At 37.9% G+C, this 16005-nt stretch overlaps 1 protein-coding gene across 2 annotated transcripts; it reads left to right on the forward strand.

The window, feature by feature from the left end:
* The first annotated feature begins 587 nt into the window (after window positions 1-587).
* On the forward strand, window positions 588-15556 carry DIO2 (iodothyronine deiodinase 2). 2 transcript variants are annotated; one of them, XM_084889064.1, is made up of 3 exons: window positions 588-1534; window positions 9865-10462; window positions 10726-15556. In XM_084889064.1, exons 1-2 carry the CDS (start codon window positions 1313-1315, stop codon window positions 10438-10440), a joined length of 798 nt encoding a protein of 265 aa, XP_084745190.1. In that variant the 5' UTR covers window positions 588-1312; the 3' UTR covers window positions 10441-10462; window positions 10726-15556. The 2 variants fall into 2 exon arrangements, with proteins under 2 accessions (XP_084745190.1, XP_084745189.1); XM_084889063.1 differs by having other exon boundaries at window positions 9865-15556.
* The last annotated feature ends 449 nt before the right edge of the window (window positions 15557-16005 follow it).

Here is a 16005-nt window from a genome sequence, read left to right on the forward strand (position 1 = left end):
TTGAAAAGTTTTCCACCTCACAACTCACTCTGAATTTTGTTAAATAAAATCCTGATTCAAAAATATTTAAGGAACCTAGGTCACAAATCTGATGAGAGTCATACTGTATAAGTATAAAGATCAAATGTAAGCATTCACATCTTCCAAGAAATAGAGCAAAGGTGACCTATTCTTCCTCTTCTCTATCTGTCTTCCAGGATCCCTTCTTTCTAACCCCTCTCCTAAATGAATAATAATAGCAGTAATAATAATAATCAAAGGAGAAAGTGTTAACTTATCAAATCTACACATTGTAGTAAGTTACTTTTCCCAAGGTTTGAAAGCATTTCCTGAAAACTGTCAGAGGTATTAATTTTGTTCCCTCTCTCTCTCTCTTTAAATCACAAAGCAAAATTCCACTGTCCTTCTCCCCACCCCCTTTACCCCCCCACTTCTAAAAAAAAAAAAAAGTTGTCGAGTTTTGCTTTTCTATTCACTGCAGTCCTGGCCAAAGTAAAGCCCTCTTTCTCAATGACGTCAAGATCTTTACCAAGATTAGGCTTTCATTTCTCTATTGCAGCAATTAGCCAGGGAATGTATAAAAGGCTTCAGGGAGACTCACTGGGCTGCAGAGAGCACTTTGCACCACAGATAGCAGAAGCAGAGCCAGAGGGAGTGAGGAGAGGAGAGGAGTCAGTCGCTCCAGGGGAAGGGAGAGAGTGAGACAGACTGAGAGAAGGAGAACAGAAAGTGTGTGTGAAACGGAGTAAAGGAGGGGGGGCTAAAAAAAAAAAAAACCCTACCCTTAAAGCACATTTTAAAAACTCTGGCAACTCAAGAAAGAAACAGGCTACGTATCTGAACATAGAGACAATGAAAAGCTACAGAAAATGTTGCTGTCTCTGCCACAGTCTCATAGGTGCTAGGAAATGAAAGTGGAACTGCCTGTCTTTAACCGACTCTGAGAGGGTAACTGGATTAGGGACCGGTACGCCAGTATTTTTTTTTTTTTTTTTTTTTTTTTTTTTTTTTTTAACATCTTAAATCCTGAAAAGAAAAAAAAAAAAATGCAAGCAGCTCCGAATTGAATGAATTGATGGGCACACTCCAACTGCTGGGCTGGAGAGACTGGATTTGGTCTTGCCATTTCTGCTTCTTTGAAAGAGAAGTGATCTTGGGCTTCCTTTTAATTTAGTTTTTCTCCTTCTCTCCCCCCACCCCTCCCTCCACCTTCCCCTTGACCTCCCCCACCCCTCTATTGCCACCCCCTTTTAAGTAAGAAGGTGAAGGGGAGCCACGGCACACACGGGAACTGACTTGGAAGGCAAGGAAGATGGGCATCCTCAGCGTAGACTTGCTGATCACATTGCAGATTCTGCCAGTTTTCTTCTCCAACTGCCTCTTCCTGGCGCTCTATGACTCGGTCATTCTCCTCAAGCACGTGGTGCTGCTCTTGAGCCGCTCCAAGTCCACTCGCGGAGAGTGGAGGCGCATGCTGACCTCAGAGGGGATGCGCTGCATCTGGAAGAGCTTCCTCCTGGATGCCTACAAACAGGTGAGCGGGCCAAGGGGCTGCTTGGGGCAACAGGGGCAGGGGCTGCTAGGGTGTGGGACTGGTGGCCACAGGGAACTTGGGGGTGAGATTGTGGAGCCTGCGGGAGAGCAGAGGGCTTATGCTCAAGTGAGCTCCTGCCTTGACTTCCTACACCTGTCACAGGAGTCAGATTTGACAGGTGGGAAGCCACGCTGACTGTGTGAGCTAATAAGGAGTCTTGGCGAAAGGGTCATGTAATGGCTTGTTGTGATTTCAGAGTCAGAGCAGAGAGGGTGTTGGCCGGAGAACTTTGGGAAAAGTAAGAAGATGCTGGGGAGGGCAAACTGCTGCGTGTCACATGCTCTTGTTATAAACTGGGGTTCCGATGTTTTGTTTGATGCAATGCTAGGTGAGCTGTGTTGGGGAAGACAGTTCAATGAGTGAAAAATAAGTGGTGTTGGGGGTAGGGGGGAGCCTGGTGAGAACATGCTACCAAAACTCAGGGAGAGGACAGGGCTGCACGAAATGGTCACAGCAGGTGTGCTTTGGCATACTATCTGCTTCATTTCTGGGAGAGGTAAGAGTTAACGTAAGCGAGCCCGTGTTCAGCATCATCCTCTGTATTGATTCCAACCTGAACCCTTTTGAAAGGGTTATCAGACCCTGTGTCCCGAGTTACTAGGTAACAGTTTGCAAAAGGAAGATCTTAGCATGGGCTGTCAGAAGTCCAGACTTTGTAAGAGAAACTACGTTTGCTTTGTTTCTCAGAAGTGAAATAAGTTGTCTTAGAAAGAGCAGATGGGTCTAGGGTTCATTCAGTTTCAAAGCTGTTCTAACGCATGCCTTGATCGCTGGAGCAGTAATCTCACTTTCCTGAGGAAGTCAGGTCCCGGGGGCTGCTCTCTCAAAGCCAGAGTTTGGATCTTTGTTTCTAAGTGAAGAATGCTGGCATTTTAGCCTTTAAATTTTTTTTTTTTTTTTAAATGTTCAGAGGATCCTCAACTCATCTTAGGAACAAAGTGGAACATTTTCTCATGAGTCAATCTGCCCCTTCCCCCCTGTGCCCATATAACTCCTGAAGGTCCCTGAGCAAGAATAATAGACCCACTTGGCAAAAGTTGCTATCAAAGCAGACAGTCTTGGTTTTCCCTCATAGTATTGGGGGATCGTGTCCAAGTTGCCAGAGAAGGGGAGTTTGCGAGGAGTATGCAAGCCAGTGAAGTAGTGCACCTTAAGCAGGCAGCATCCCAGAACCAGAATAAAAGAGGGGGAAGGGAACGAGACCTCTATAGTAAGCACTAGAAAACTAAGTCTATGCCCCTGGAAAGGAAAAGAAGTAACTTCTAGACACAAAGAACCCAGAGTAGGGTTGTTTCACTGCAAATCAAACAAGTGTTCAGGAAGAAAACATCCACTGTGCATTAGGAAAGTTTTACTATAACACACGCCTTTGTTATTGAGAGAAACCTGCAGAAGGTTTGCATTTTTTTCTAAAGACGGGAGAATAGTTAGAACTCTTGTCAATAAGGAAAAAAAATTATCTTATAATAATAGGAAATGATGCGCAAAGTTCTAACAGGAAAGCACAAGTATATTGTGTATATGGGGCCACTGGGAGATATGGTAAGAAGCTGTCGAAGGGATCATTTCATTTCCACAAGTGTATACATTGAATGTGAGATGTTTATGTTTTTTGTATTCGTAGATCTTAGGAGATAACATGGCAATGTCAGTGGTTTAATCTCAGCATATTAGACTTACTTTTTTTTTTTGAAAGAGAATTGACTTTTGCCTAGAAAAGAAAAGTCACTGCCTGGAAGAATTTTACTAATATGAGTGTATACTTGTATAAACATCTCTCACATAAAATGCAGGGACTGTGAGGTTGCCCACAAATATTAAGTGAGGTTGTTTTTCCTATTAAGCAACTTACTGAAATTAAGAGGGAAAAACAAACAAATACCTCTGTAATAGACTTTATTTTTTCATTAATGTATAGTGTTCCATTGTGTTGCAATATTTTGTTGTTCCTATTCCAGGAAATTGAGAAGGGTGAGTGATTTGTTTTTCTTTTTTGCGTATGGTTTGTACATTCCTCCCCTGTATTGTTTCTGCCTACTGATTTGATTAGTGACCAAGTTCATGACTGATGTTATTAAGTTTGCTTTTAATGATTTATATAATCGCTAACACCATGAGAAGAAACAACCCAAGAACCCACATGCCCAGAGACAAGACTGGACTGGGTGTGTAATGAATGGAAACATGGCAAACACAACTTGCACTGAACTTAGGTCTCCTTCTGCCACCCGGTAAGGTAAGGGTGGTGGTGCTGGTGGTGGCATTTGAGGTTCACTCAGAATCTCTTTCCTGAATACTGTTGTCTCCTATGCTACCGTCTCTGGGTGTAGCCATTTTCTAGGGACATACTGGAGGAGGTACTATTTGAGATAGCATCACAGTATTTCACAATCCCGACTTGCACTATTTCGAGGTTGCCACCCCAGAAGCAGAGTTTTCCAGGATGAGTATGTGCATATGAGATACGATGAAACATGTTATTTCTAATTCTCCTCATTGTTAAATGTCAGATACTTGGAAATATTTTAAGAGAAAGTGAAGTGAAAGTATTATCCTTGGGCTTGGCTGCTACACGAGGCAGCAAAGAAGTTAAAGCAGAACAAAATAAAACAAATAAACAACAACAAAAACCTTTTTTTTTTTTTAATGAACAAGCTAAATGGGATTTGAAATTAACTTTGTAGGGAACCTTGCAAAGATAATTTGGGTTTGGTTAGAGGATGTTCCAGGCACTGCTTTTATGAAAAAGCAAGTCTACAAAAACTTATGAGAGATTGAGATGAGTAACAGATATTTGTCATTTAAGTTTCCTTTGTCAGAGTCGTTGCTTTTAACACTGCATCCGTCTGCTGATGCTCAAAGACTAAAAGTGCAATCAATGAGCAAACTGCCCTGTCTAGGAGCCTAGCCTCTACCTAAATGAAGGATAAAAGTAAACACACAGTATAGATGCTGAGAAGCAGTTTAGCTTCTCACAATTAATATGGCAGTGGTACAGAAAACATATTCATTTGAACATATAATTTTGGTTTTGAAAAGGTCTCTTTAACATTCTCCTGCTCCTCTTCATTCACCTCAAGCCTTTTGACACTAGTTTCTACCATGGAAAATGGCTCTTTTAAGAGAGAAACATTCTCCAAAGAACACAAAGAAGGCCACAGCCAGAGCTTGTTCATCACTTGGATAAAGCAGTGGCAACTGATAAAGCTCAGATCTATGTTTCAAGGTAGGAATCCAAAAGAGAATGGCCAGAAGGGAACCACATTCAGAGGAAAGAGTAGGTAGTTTATTCTCCAACTCTGATTTATTTGGCCAATTTGAATGTAAATGGTTAAACCGCTCCTTAATAATTATTTGGCTATATTTGTGAGGACATTGATGCAGCCTGGTCATTATGTCAAAGAATTGGAAATTTCCTGATAGTGAATGAAGCCATTCCTGGGCTTTGGATAGCAAGAAGGATGTGAAAAAACTATTCTGCTACCCCCCGCCCCCCTTCTATTTGTATCATTTGCTTTGCTTTCTATCATGAGATTAGGTGATACTTTGTCCAATGGAAAAGAAAAAAGAAAAAAAGGTTAGTAGTATATGCTCTGTTTCCAGCTTCTACTTGAAGAATGGTCCTTTCTTTATTCCTTTCACCCAGCATTTCACAGCAGCATCACCCTCCCCCCGTGCACTGTGAGTGAAAGAAACCCCGTCATCAAGGGGATCAGATTTATAAACATACCATGTAGTTACACTCTTGCTCATATTTATAAACATGGCTCTCACAACATTTGAGCTCGGCCCAGAGATGTTCCCTGTCGTAAAAATGCAAACCCTTAATGTACCTCCCTTGTCAGTGGTGCTGTGTTGACGTTGATTATAAAGACATAAGAAAGGACCATTGTAATGGTGTAGATGAGAGAGATAAAAGTCAGTGATGACGATATTGCATTTTACGTACCTACGTCCTTTCTGATTGTTGCAAAATAAAGGGACCCTCTGGGAACATCGGAACTTCAAGACCAATTAGTGGAAATGATGCTTCTTGTGTCTGGGCATTAAATACTGGGCAGGGTTCTCTTTAGAGCGGCTAATGCTGGCAGAGAAAGAGGTACCGACCTAATTACTCTTCCGCAAGAGTAAAAAATGCCTTTTGAATGCCTCTTTGGCAAATATGCCTCATTAAGGACAAAAACCAAACACAAACCCTCTAAGAAGGAGAAATTAAGATGATAGGTAACTTGTGGCTAGGACACTTTCTGGGCCACTGTGGGAAATTAAAACAAAGTTTGGGAATATTAGGGGGTAACTTGTTTTTGTTTAGCTTCTTTCCTGCAGCCTAAATGTTATTATTATGGAACCAGCTTTATTTTCTTCATCATTTTGGCTCTTTGTCAAGGAATGCTTTGCTCCTGGGGAAAGCAAAGAATCTTTTGCCATTGAAGACAGTGGTGATTCTCCCATTTCATCTCAGCAGGGTGCATAGCCAAGCAAACCAAGAAATTCTCCATTTGAAACTTTGGTCATAATAGGAATTTAATTTTCATGGTGACCAAATGGGAAAATGAGAAATGAACAGTAATGTCCTTATAAAATATTTTCTTTGAAATTAAATGCAAACTTTAATATTTTAAATTTCTAATTTTTCTTTATTATTGTTAAATTATCCTCCACCAGTAGGTTTTTAGGTAATATGGACAAATTTATGATTAATATATGATACATATAAAAGCAGACTACTGGTCTACACTCATTTGGACTTACAAATCATGGGTGTGTGTTTTCTCCTACTAGTATTAATAACCTTGATCTTACCTAAGCATTCCTCTTCACTGGTCATTCTCATGAGCAGGATATCTGCTTATGATATGCTAATCTGCAGTAGGGTTCTAATGATGCTCTACAAAATAAAGAGGATTAATTTTCATTTTATAAAGTAACCAGCTGAGATAATCCAGAACAGATCAACAGCATTAGGTGTTTATGATGGTGGTACTCTTCAATAGGTTTACATTTCTAAATTATCTATCTCAGTGAGCTCATTCATCACCCAACTATGGTTATAATGAGTGCAGGTGAAGGTTATATTAAATGTAAAATTTTTCACTCATCCCTACATAGGAATAGAACAACTATCATTCATTCAATAATTCAATAATTAAGCCAGTCTTGACAAAATGTCAATTCCTCACACACAAAAAACATTATGTATTTGATAACTTTTAAAAATATATATATTTATTTCAGAGAGAAAAAAAGAGGGAGAGATATAGAAACATCAATGATGAGAAAGAATCATTGATTAGCTGCCTCCTGCACATCCCCTACTGGGGATCATATGCCCTTGACCGGAATTGAATTTGGTACCATTCACTCTATCCACTATGCCAAACTGGTTAGAGGTGATAACTTTCTTAATTTTTAATTTTAGAGTGAAGGGGTTATACTTGCTCTACATTTTTGAAGGTAAACTAGTATGCCTGTATTTTGGAAAGAATTATGTGGCTGATTTATTCTTTGTCACTAAAAAGAGAGAAAGTGTTTTAACTTTCCAAGATAATTAACTGCAGGTAATAAGAGAGTCACCTGTGGCTGAAACATCAGATTAGATTATTTAGTTGAATAGTCAGGAATAATGTAAGGATCAACAGTGCTGCTAGGATGAGAGCTACGGGCATCACAGGCCCACCTAACAAGATCACACACTTGCTGGTTAGTCTTAAAAATGACTCCAAAAGGCAGATGGATGTTTTCACCAACCAAAAACCTACAAGTCTACAGTCCAGACATGATTTTTTTTTTCTGTATATAGATTGCTAAATTAACATAAAGTGCAAGAGCTAATGATTCAGACTGATTGAATGCATTCAGATCTTGGTAGTATAAGTATATTGAGGAATACCGTCCAACAAAAAGATTAAAAGTAGCCATGTTAGAATTGTTACTGCTATTTTCAGTGGAACAGATCTAGTAAGGCAATGATCATGCTACCTACCACTAAATTACAAAAAGAACACATAGATTATAGGTTTGTAATGTCTTTGAAATGCATATCTTTACATTTATTAAAATATGTAACTAAAATATTTGTTACATATTTTAATACCTCAGAGACAAGTGTGGCTTATATAAGAAAGACAAGTGGGTTTCACTCACCTATAGAATCTAATGAACAAGAATCTAACAAACAACATAGAGACAGACTCATAGATAAAAAACATTGACAGCTGTCAGCAGGGAGGGAGGTTCATGGCCTGGTGAAAAAGGTGAAGGGATTAAGTAAACAAACAAACAAAAAACCACATAGACTCAGACAATATGGTGGTTACTAATAGGAAAGGGAAGTTGAGAGGAGGTAGAAGAGGGTAGAGAGGGGATAGATGATGATAGGAGGAGATGACTTGGGATATTGGACACAATACAATATACAGATGATGTATTATACAATTGTACACCTGAAACCTATGTAATTTTATTAACCAATTTTAACCCAATAAATTCAATAGAAGAGTAAAAAATAAAGAAAAATAAATAAATGAAATAATCCATTTAAGGAGATTATTTTTCTTTATCTAGTGTCACTTGTAGATTAACCAAGAACATTAATGTAGATAAAATAACATTTCCCTAATAGTGATTGAAAAACAAATGTACCTGTTGAAATCTCACCAACAACTTGCTTTCCCAAGAAAGCAGAGTATTATTTTAAGATTTATTTTAGAAAAGTACCAGTAAAAAAAAAATCCTGCTAAGATTTTTTCAGAAGGGAGAGAAAGGACTTCTTTAATTCTTTCCCTACAATTAAAATGAGTTATGCATTAACATTAGATAGAAGCTTCTGAACAAAAGCCCTTGAGTGTTTTATATCAGTCTGGATTGTTGAATCTTTAACAATTCACTTCTAAGCGACTTCAATTAACAGCAGTTTTATATGTGGCTGTATTTATATGAGGAGAATAAGTCAATCCAGTTGGAACTGTTTTGTAATATTAAGGATAGTGTATAAAAATCAATTGTACTTTCATAAGTTGTCCCTGATGTTATTGGCTTTGATTAAACCATTCTAAGGGAAGATCCAATTGTGTTCATTCAAACTGAAGTAATTGGCTCTTTTATGTTGCCTGTTTTTTATTATCAATTTACAGACCCAAAGGCCAGCAAACTTTTTTTCATTCTGTGTTCAACTATTTATACCACATGCAAAGAGGGAACCTGGAACAATTTTCTTCTAGATCTCTCCTGCCTGTGTATTTTATAATTCAGAGGAGCTTGTTAATAAAATAGATGATAGGAGAGTAAATAGTTTGTACCTTCCTAGATAAAAAGAGGGAAATAGACAAACACACACATGCACACACACAAATGAGAAATTACAAGAAGAATTCTAGAATGGTTTAATGTTTTTGTTTGTTTAATGAAAGTAATAAGATTTTAGTCATAAGAGCCCAAAGTAGGCAGTAGCTATAGGAAGGATGTCGTGCTGATGAGAGTTCAAATTACTTCTAAGGGAAAAAAATAATTTAAATATAGAATTGCCTGGGAAAGGTAGCATTCTGTTACATATTTCAATGGCATCTCATAATGGCAGCCTATATCCACACAGTGAGTTATCATGTACAAAGAGCTATTTTCCTTGTTATCCTCTACAACCATATGAGGAAGAGAGGCAAAATTATTACCATTTTACAGGTGGGAATGTTGAAGTGCTGAAGAGACTAAGTGGGACTAGCCTCTTTTTATAAATGGTGGACCTCACATTTTATAGCTCTGGCCAAAAATAGAGCCCATTGGTATCATTGTTCATTGAATGAGAATAAATGGCTTACCATCATGCAATAAAGTAAAGGTCTTTTCTTCGTACTTTAGAACTTAGAAGGAGGAATTCAGAAAGAGGTACTATGTTTCATGACTCTGACAATTTGTCTTAGAGTAGACCATTTAGCTTTTTAAATGAAGTCAATTAATCATTTGTTATATAATGTGTGCTGAGCATTGACAGCAAAGTAAGAACAGTGAAGAATACCAGTCTCAACTTAATTATGAAGAGCATTAACTGCAGTGCCTTCCGTGATAAAAATAATTACCTTCAGTGATTACACAGAATGAAAAAGACTTTTATTCTCTGTAGGGCCATTCTTTACATTACCTGCCATGATGCCTCTTTACTCAAATCAATATATGTTCACTACATTTTATTAGAGCCACTTGTTTTCATATAGAGTAAATTGAAGTGACAATGTGTTTAATGTTGTATGCTCTTCCTCTTTCTTTTATTCAACCAGGTGAAATTGGGTGAAGATGCCCCCAATTCCAGTGTGGTGCACGTCTCCAATCCTGAAGGAGGCAATGACAATGAAAATGGTGCCCAGGAGAAGATAACTGATGGAGCGGAGTGCCACCTTCTTGACTTTGCCAGCCCTGAGCGCCCACTGGTGGTCAACTTCGGCTCAGCCACTTGACCTCCTTTCACTAACCAGCTGCCAGCCTTCAGCAAACTGATAGAGGAGTTCTCATCAGTGGCTGACTTCCTGTTGGTCTACATTGATGAGGCTCATCCTTCAGATGGTTGGGCGGTGCCTGGGGATTCTTCTTTATCTTTTGAGGTGAAGAAGCACAGGAACCAGGAAGACCGATGTGCAGCTGCCCACCGGCTTCTGGAGCGTTTCTCCTTGCCGCCCCAGTGCCGAGTTGTGGCTGACTGCATGGACAATAATGCCAATGTAGCCTACGGGGTAGCCTTTGAACGTGTGTGTATTGTGCAGAGACAGAAAATTGCTTATCTGGGAGGAAAGGGTCCCTTCTTCTACAACCTCCAAGAAGTCCGGCATTGGCTGGAGAAGAATTTCAGCAAGAGATGAAATCTAGATTAACTAGTTAAAGGTATGATTGTAATGGAGTTGTTTTGTTTTTTTAATATATATATGGAAAGGAAACTAAGAACTGAATCCACTAGCTCAGCTGAATCTCATTGCCTCCACTGAATCTCATTGCCTCACTGAAAGACAGGAATTTATATGTCAAAAGAACATAAACCTCTAACATCTCAATGCTTTTTTTCGACATTCAAAAGAGCATTTGGCTAAATAGTAGCCCCATCACTTCTCTTTCTAAAAAAACTTAAATTTTTTTTTCTGACTGTAAAGATCCCAAGATGGAGAGGAAGAAGCCCTGTTTGCGACAGCTGACGCATCCTTTGGGACCTGAAGAAAAGATTCACCTGAAAAACTACCATGTTAGGGAAGAATCTACTGTTCTTGTTAGTATAAGGGGTATTGCCTAGGCTTTATAGAACTCAATTAGAAAAATCATTAAATATTTATTTATAATGGTGCCTTGAACCAAGGCCAGGTGGTTAGGACCTTGGTGTTTAAATGTTAGTTTCTGATGTTCTAGTTTCTAGCCATGTAATGTTCTATACCAGTCTAAACATCCCAGAGATATCAAGAATGTTTCCTAACTGGAGGTTTAGAATGATGTTCTAAAACCTGAGAGTTACTTTCAAGGCAATTGAGGAAAATCAAGTTGACTAGCTAGGAAAAGGAGGCAGAAGGGTTAGGAAGCATCATAGAATCTCACCTTGAGATTAATTTTTTATGCACAGAAACATGAAAACATACACAAGATCAGAAAAAGAAGTAGCTCAACTAAAAGTAACATAGAGAATATACACTATACAGGGAATCAATGTATTTATCATAGTATACTCCTAGATTGAAGGAGAAAGGGGAATTGAAAGGGAAAAACACACTCTAATATTTGTATTTCTGAGGTTTTTTTTAAAAAAATAATTACATTTTGAAACATATTTGTGGTGCATATACTTTCAGTGGGTGAATTACACCCCATAACACTGAGAGGTCAAACCAGTGGGTCCAATAGTGCTGATCTGTCCCTCTCCATTTCTACAATTGTGATGTGGCCCTACTCATTCTTCTTCTTTTTTTTTTTTAATCTTTATTGTTGAAAGTATTGCATATGTCCCCTTTTTTCCCCATTGACCCTTCTAGCCAAGCCCCACCCCGTACCCCCCACCCAGCCCTATTCATTCTTGATCTTAATCTTTATAGAAGTGTTTGATCAATGCTGAGCTCTTTGGCTCAAAATGTGTATACACATTCACTTTCAGATGCTGTGGGAGGTAAGTGTCCTACCCATTCAACTACAGAACTGTTTTTCTTTCAAAGTAGGTGAACTATAATGAGTGACCAGTACAAACAAACATGGTTTCTTCAATTGCAAAATAGAGGAAGAGAAAATTAGTTTGAGATAGTCCCCATCAGTAATTTTGGAGACTTTGATATAAGGCAATCCTCAGTAGTATGGAATTTGGTAAAATGGAATTCCCATTGTCATTTGATTTTGGAATTGGGTCTTCCTTAGTTTCTATTAGCTAAAGTCTAGTAACCTAAGGCCTTTATAATGCGTTAATATAAAGTTATTTAAATATATACCTCTTTAAAATGAAGACATGACAGTTTTACCTGTAAGTAACATAAGTAATAGACCTACAAATTTTCTATCATAAATGTAAGGACACTATCGAACACAGTATATGTTTTTATTTATATGTTAAATCAAAGGTTCTTATGACCATTCCATTAATAATTGAATCAAAAAATAACACTAATATAAAAAGATATCTAAAGTTGAAAATAACTTTCTGAACTAGTTTCCTAAAATGAAAAAAAAAAAGTGGGAACTGTGTTTGCAAAAACCAGAAGTCTATTTTTATTTTTAGATTGGAGTAATATAGTAATTATATCACTGGTCAGTTTATTGTTTTGATATTAAAAGGCCATTTTAACTGACTCTTTATACAACAACATTTAAGCTTCTCAGTATTTCAAATTCTACAAAGCACACACACAAAGAAACAAAGCAGATTTTGACAATGTGGCACTATGTAACAAATTTCTGAAAAATCACATTGAAAGTAGATTATTTCAGAGTTAAATTATTAAACTCTATAACTCAAGGGTTATCAGTGGGCCCATTGATTTTTATCTTCAAAATGGTGTTGAAATTTCTGTGGTACATAAAAGATCAGTTGGTTACAGCACACCCACCCTGTTGTCCTTAAACTTCCCCCTTTGTTCCACATGTACAATAATGGAGCAGGATGTTAGAGAAGCTGGTGGGGGGATGAGATTCAGTGAAGGCAGTTAGTGCTAGTTGTCTAGGGAAAGGATGATAAAAAAAAAATCACCCAGTTGTGTTACATTTTTAAAGAAAGAGAAGGTTGTGTACGTGCAATTCCTCTGGCTGAGGATCATCCAATGGAGAATGAAGCAGTGGAAATAGACATACAAAGGCATAGACTGAATATCAGGGAAAAAGATATGTTCCATAGAACATAGAAGAGTCACTGGAAGAAAGACTGTTGGGGGCCAATGGAGAAAATTAATTGACAAAGCTCAGGAATCCTAGAATATATAGAATGGCTTGGTGTTATCAGAATTATGATAAGTCTTTATGTAACCTATTTATCTCAACATAAACTTTTATGATTTCCTGTGATGTATCTTTTATGAACTTAACGAGAACTTATAGTTTGAGGTAGAGGGGAATCGATGCTTAGCTGATATGCTCAGAGAAACTATTAGATTGTTAGTATTCACCCCACCAATCCTGTTGTGTATAAAGTATGTTCCTTTGAAAAACTGTAGTTCTTATTTTCAAAAGGCAAAACTTTTATATATTTAAAATTTTATATGTAAAATTTTGAGTTGTTCTTCTTAGCAACTAAGCATCTTTTCCTCCTGTGTTTACATGGAGCTCAGTTTAGCCTCTTAAACTGAATTAGCTTGTCTGTTATTGAAATAGTTTCTGAGCAATTTCAGATATTGTCATAGCTTCTGGATTCTCTCAGACAGGTAGTGTTTGAAAGACGTATGTCTTATTTTTTATTTTCTATTTGAAAATATTAGTGGAATCAACAATGATTTTCTTAATTGGGCATGAATAAAATGCCTGCACAGTAAAGTAGACATGTTTGATGTAGACATTAAAATGTAACTGATCCCTTCGAAACAAATTAGAACCTCTGTTCTTGCTTTGTGTAGCTAAAGTGACTGTCATTTAACTTATCTGACTTTTTATACTTATGTTTTGTATCTCTGGTTGTATGTCTTCACCTTGTTTATAGAATGTATCCCTGATTTTTGGTAATATCAAGTTCTAAATGGCATATTGATTTAGTTAAATCCTGCCTGACCAGGAAATGCCTATTCTATGACCAAGGAGAGAAAAAAAAAAAAAAAAAAAGACTGCTGCCTTTCATTTTGCCTGAGTGTATTTCACTAGTTGGGCTCTTGAATAAAAATTAGGAAATATGGTGAGGTCATGCGTGAGGACTGGCTTCATAAAATACCAGCGAGGCAGGTGAAAGACAATATCTAGGCCTTCAGGGGAAATTCCCAGATGGATGCAAGGAAGCCTCAGCATGTTCTATGGGCTATGTCCATAACAAGAGGAATGCACTGATGTCCAGGACTTCCCATTCTGTAAATCCTAAGAGGATCAAGCTGGCCATTTATTCCACCTGACCTCTGACTGATGGCTTGAAAAATAAGCTCAATTAGAATCACATGGCCATTGCAAAGAGAAAAATGTGAACATCAATGTTCTATTGAAGAGTTAATGAAAACATTTTACCAGCATTTAGAGCTTTTCAGAATGTTCCCAATGTCCAATGTTGGGTCTCTCAGCAGTTGAGAATAGCAATGAGCCTTTTGATTCTAGGAGTTTTAAAAACAAACAAACAAACAAAAATGATATTGCCAAAAATTAGAGCTGAAGTGTTTTTTTGTTATATTTAAACCTCCTCCTTACTTCCTCCTTTATTTTTAAAATAGAAGCTAAACTCAGTCTTGATATGCATTTCTAGAATGCAGCACAAGTACCAACCTCTTTTTGGTGATCAGCACTCTCTTGATAGTATCCTGAGGTCCTCTAGGAAAGAAGAGGGCAGGGTCTGGGAGAGTCAGGAAGTTGTTAGGTGGGAAGACCTTGGTCTACATATTTGGAAAAATTCTAAAAGAAACTTCACACCTTTGGAGGAGGCCTGAGTGACTAAGATGAGTCAAAGGGTCATTTCCTAATGCCTTACATTCTGGATAGCACCAGAAGCAAGGCCTCAGTCTTAAGAGACCCAGTTCTATTCCACAGTGAGTCTAAACCAATAGAAAGCAAACATGTACAGATATCCAAACAAGACTGTTCATGCAAGTCAGGGCTTGCTGCCTGTATTGGGCACCAGCACCAGAGCTCCAGGGAGTATAATTAATATTTATTGAGGAGACTTTGAAGACCCAAGCAATGTTTAATGAAATCATAATATTGGCTCAAAGCTCCTCCTACACCCCCAAACACAAACAAGTAAACACATAAATGAAAGAAGCCCACAGAAAGGGTTGGGAAATAAATAAAATTCTCTCAAGACTTCTCCAGACCATGTCACTGGTGGGTGTGGTTTTCTTGTGTGTTAGAATTGGAGAATGTGAAAACATGAGTATCTAGTACTATACAACCAAAGCCATGAAAAGATATTGGGTAGGGAATGTTGGCCAGTTTTCTTTAGTTTTGCATCACATTATGACCAGACTCCATCACTGGCCCAAGTAATCAGGCCCCCGAAGAGGGAGATTGGGATGTGTGGAGGCTACCAGTGTGTGAATGATAACTACTGACCAAAGAGTCATCGACTCAGTTAGTGGTTGGATGTAGTCACATTCGTTTGCTTCTACCCATCTTTGTCTTCCCAGCAAGGAGAATATTCGGGGCACGATGCTATGAGTACTGGGTAAATGTGGTGAGAATGCATGTGTGTATCTCTGCTTCTTGGTTGCAGAAACAGAAATGCTTTGGAGACTATCAGTAAAAAGAGTGTTATTATATTGGTGCTGAGTGGTATGTGTGCTTTTACAATTTGTCCTTGTATTTTAATAAACTTTGAATAAAAGAATAAAGTTACTATTGGGTTCTATTTGTTTATTTTTGAATTACTCTCTAGACCTTGCCCTTGGCTGGGACACATTCATGGTTGACAAGGGAAAGAGAATCCATCATTCTAATATTTATTCCTTGGTATTTGTGGGCAAAGTGGCCAGCAAGGCCAGGTTATTTTAATCTCGTGTTGTGTGCCAGAGTCTTCAAGGAAATCAAGACAAGTTAAAAGAAAATCTTCAGATACTTTCCATATTCATGAACAAGTTGCACATAGAATTCATGGAAAGGGGCCTTTAAAAGAGTCTGTGGAGCAAACTTCTACTTGGTTATATTTACACCCCAGGTTTTCTAAGTGCAATAAATAAACTTTTCAGGAAGGTGGTTAAAGCAATACACACACACACACACACACACACAGAATGTGTATGTATGTATGTGTGTGTATAAATATATGTATATATGTACTATACATATAT

Source organism: Pipistrellus hanaki (assembly GCF_964339955.1).
Source record: "Pipistrellus hanaki genome assembly, chromosome: 1".
NCBI lineage: Eukaryota > Metazoa > Chordata > Mammalia > Chiroptera > Vespertilionidae > Pipistrellus > Pipistrellus hanaki.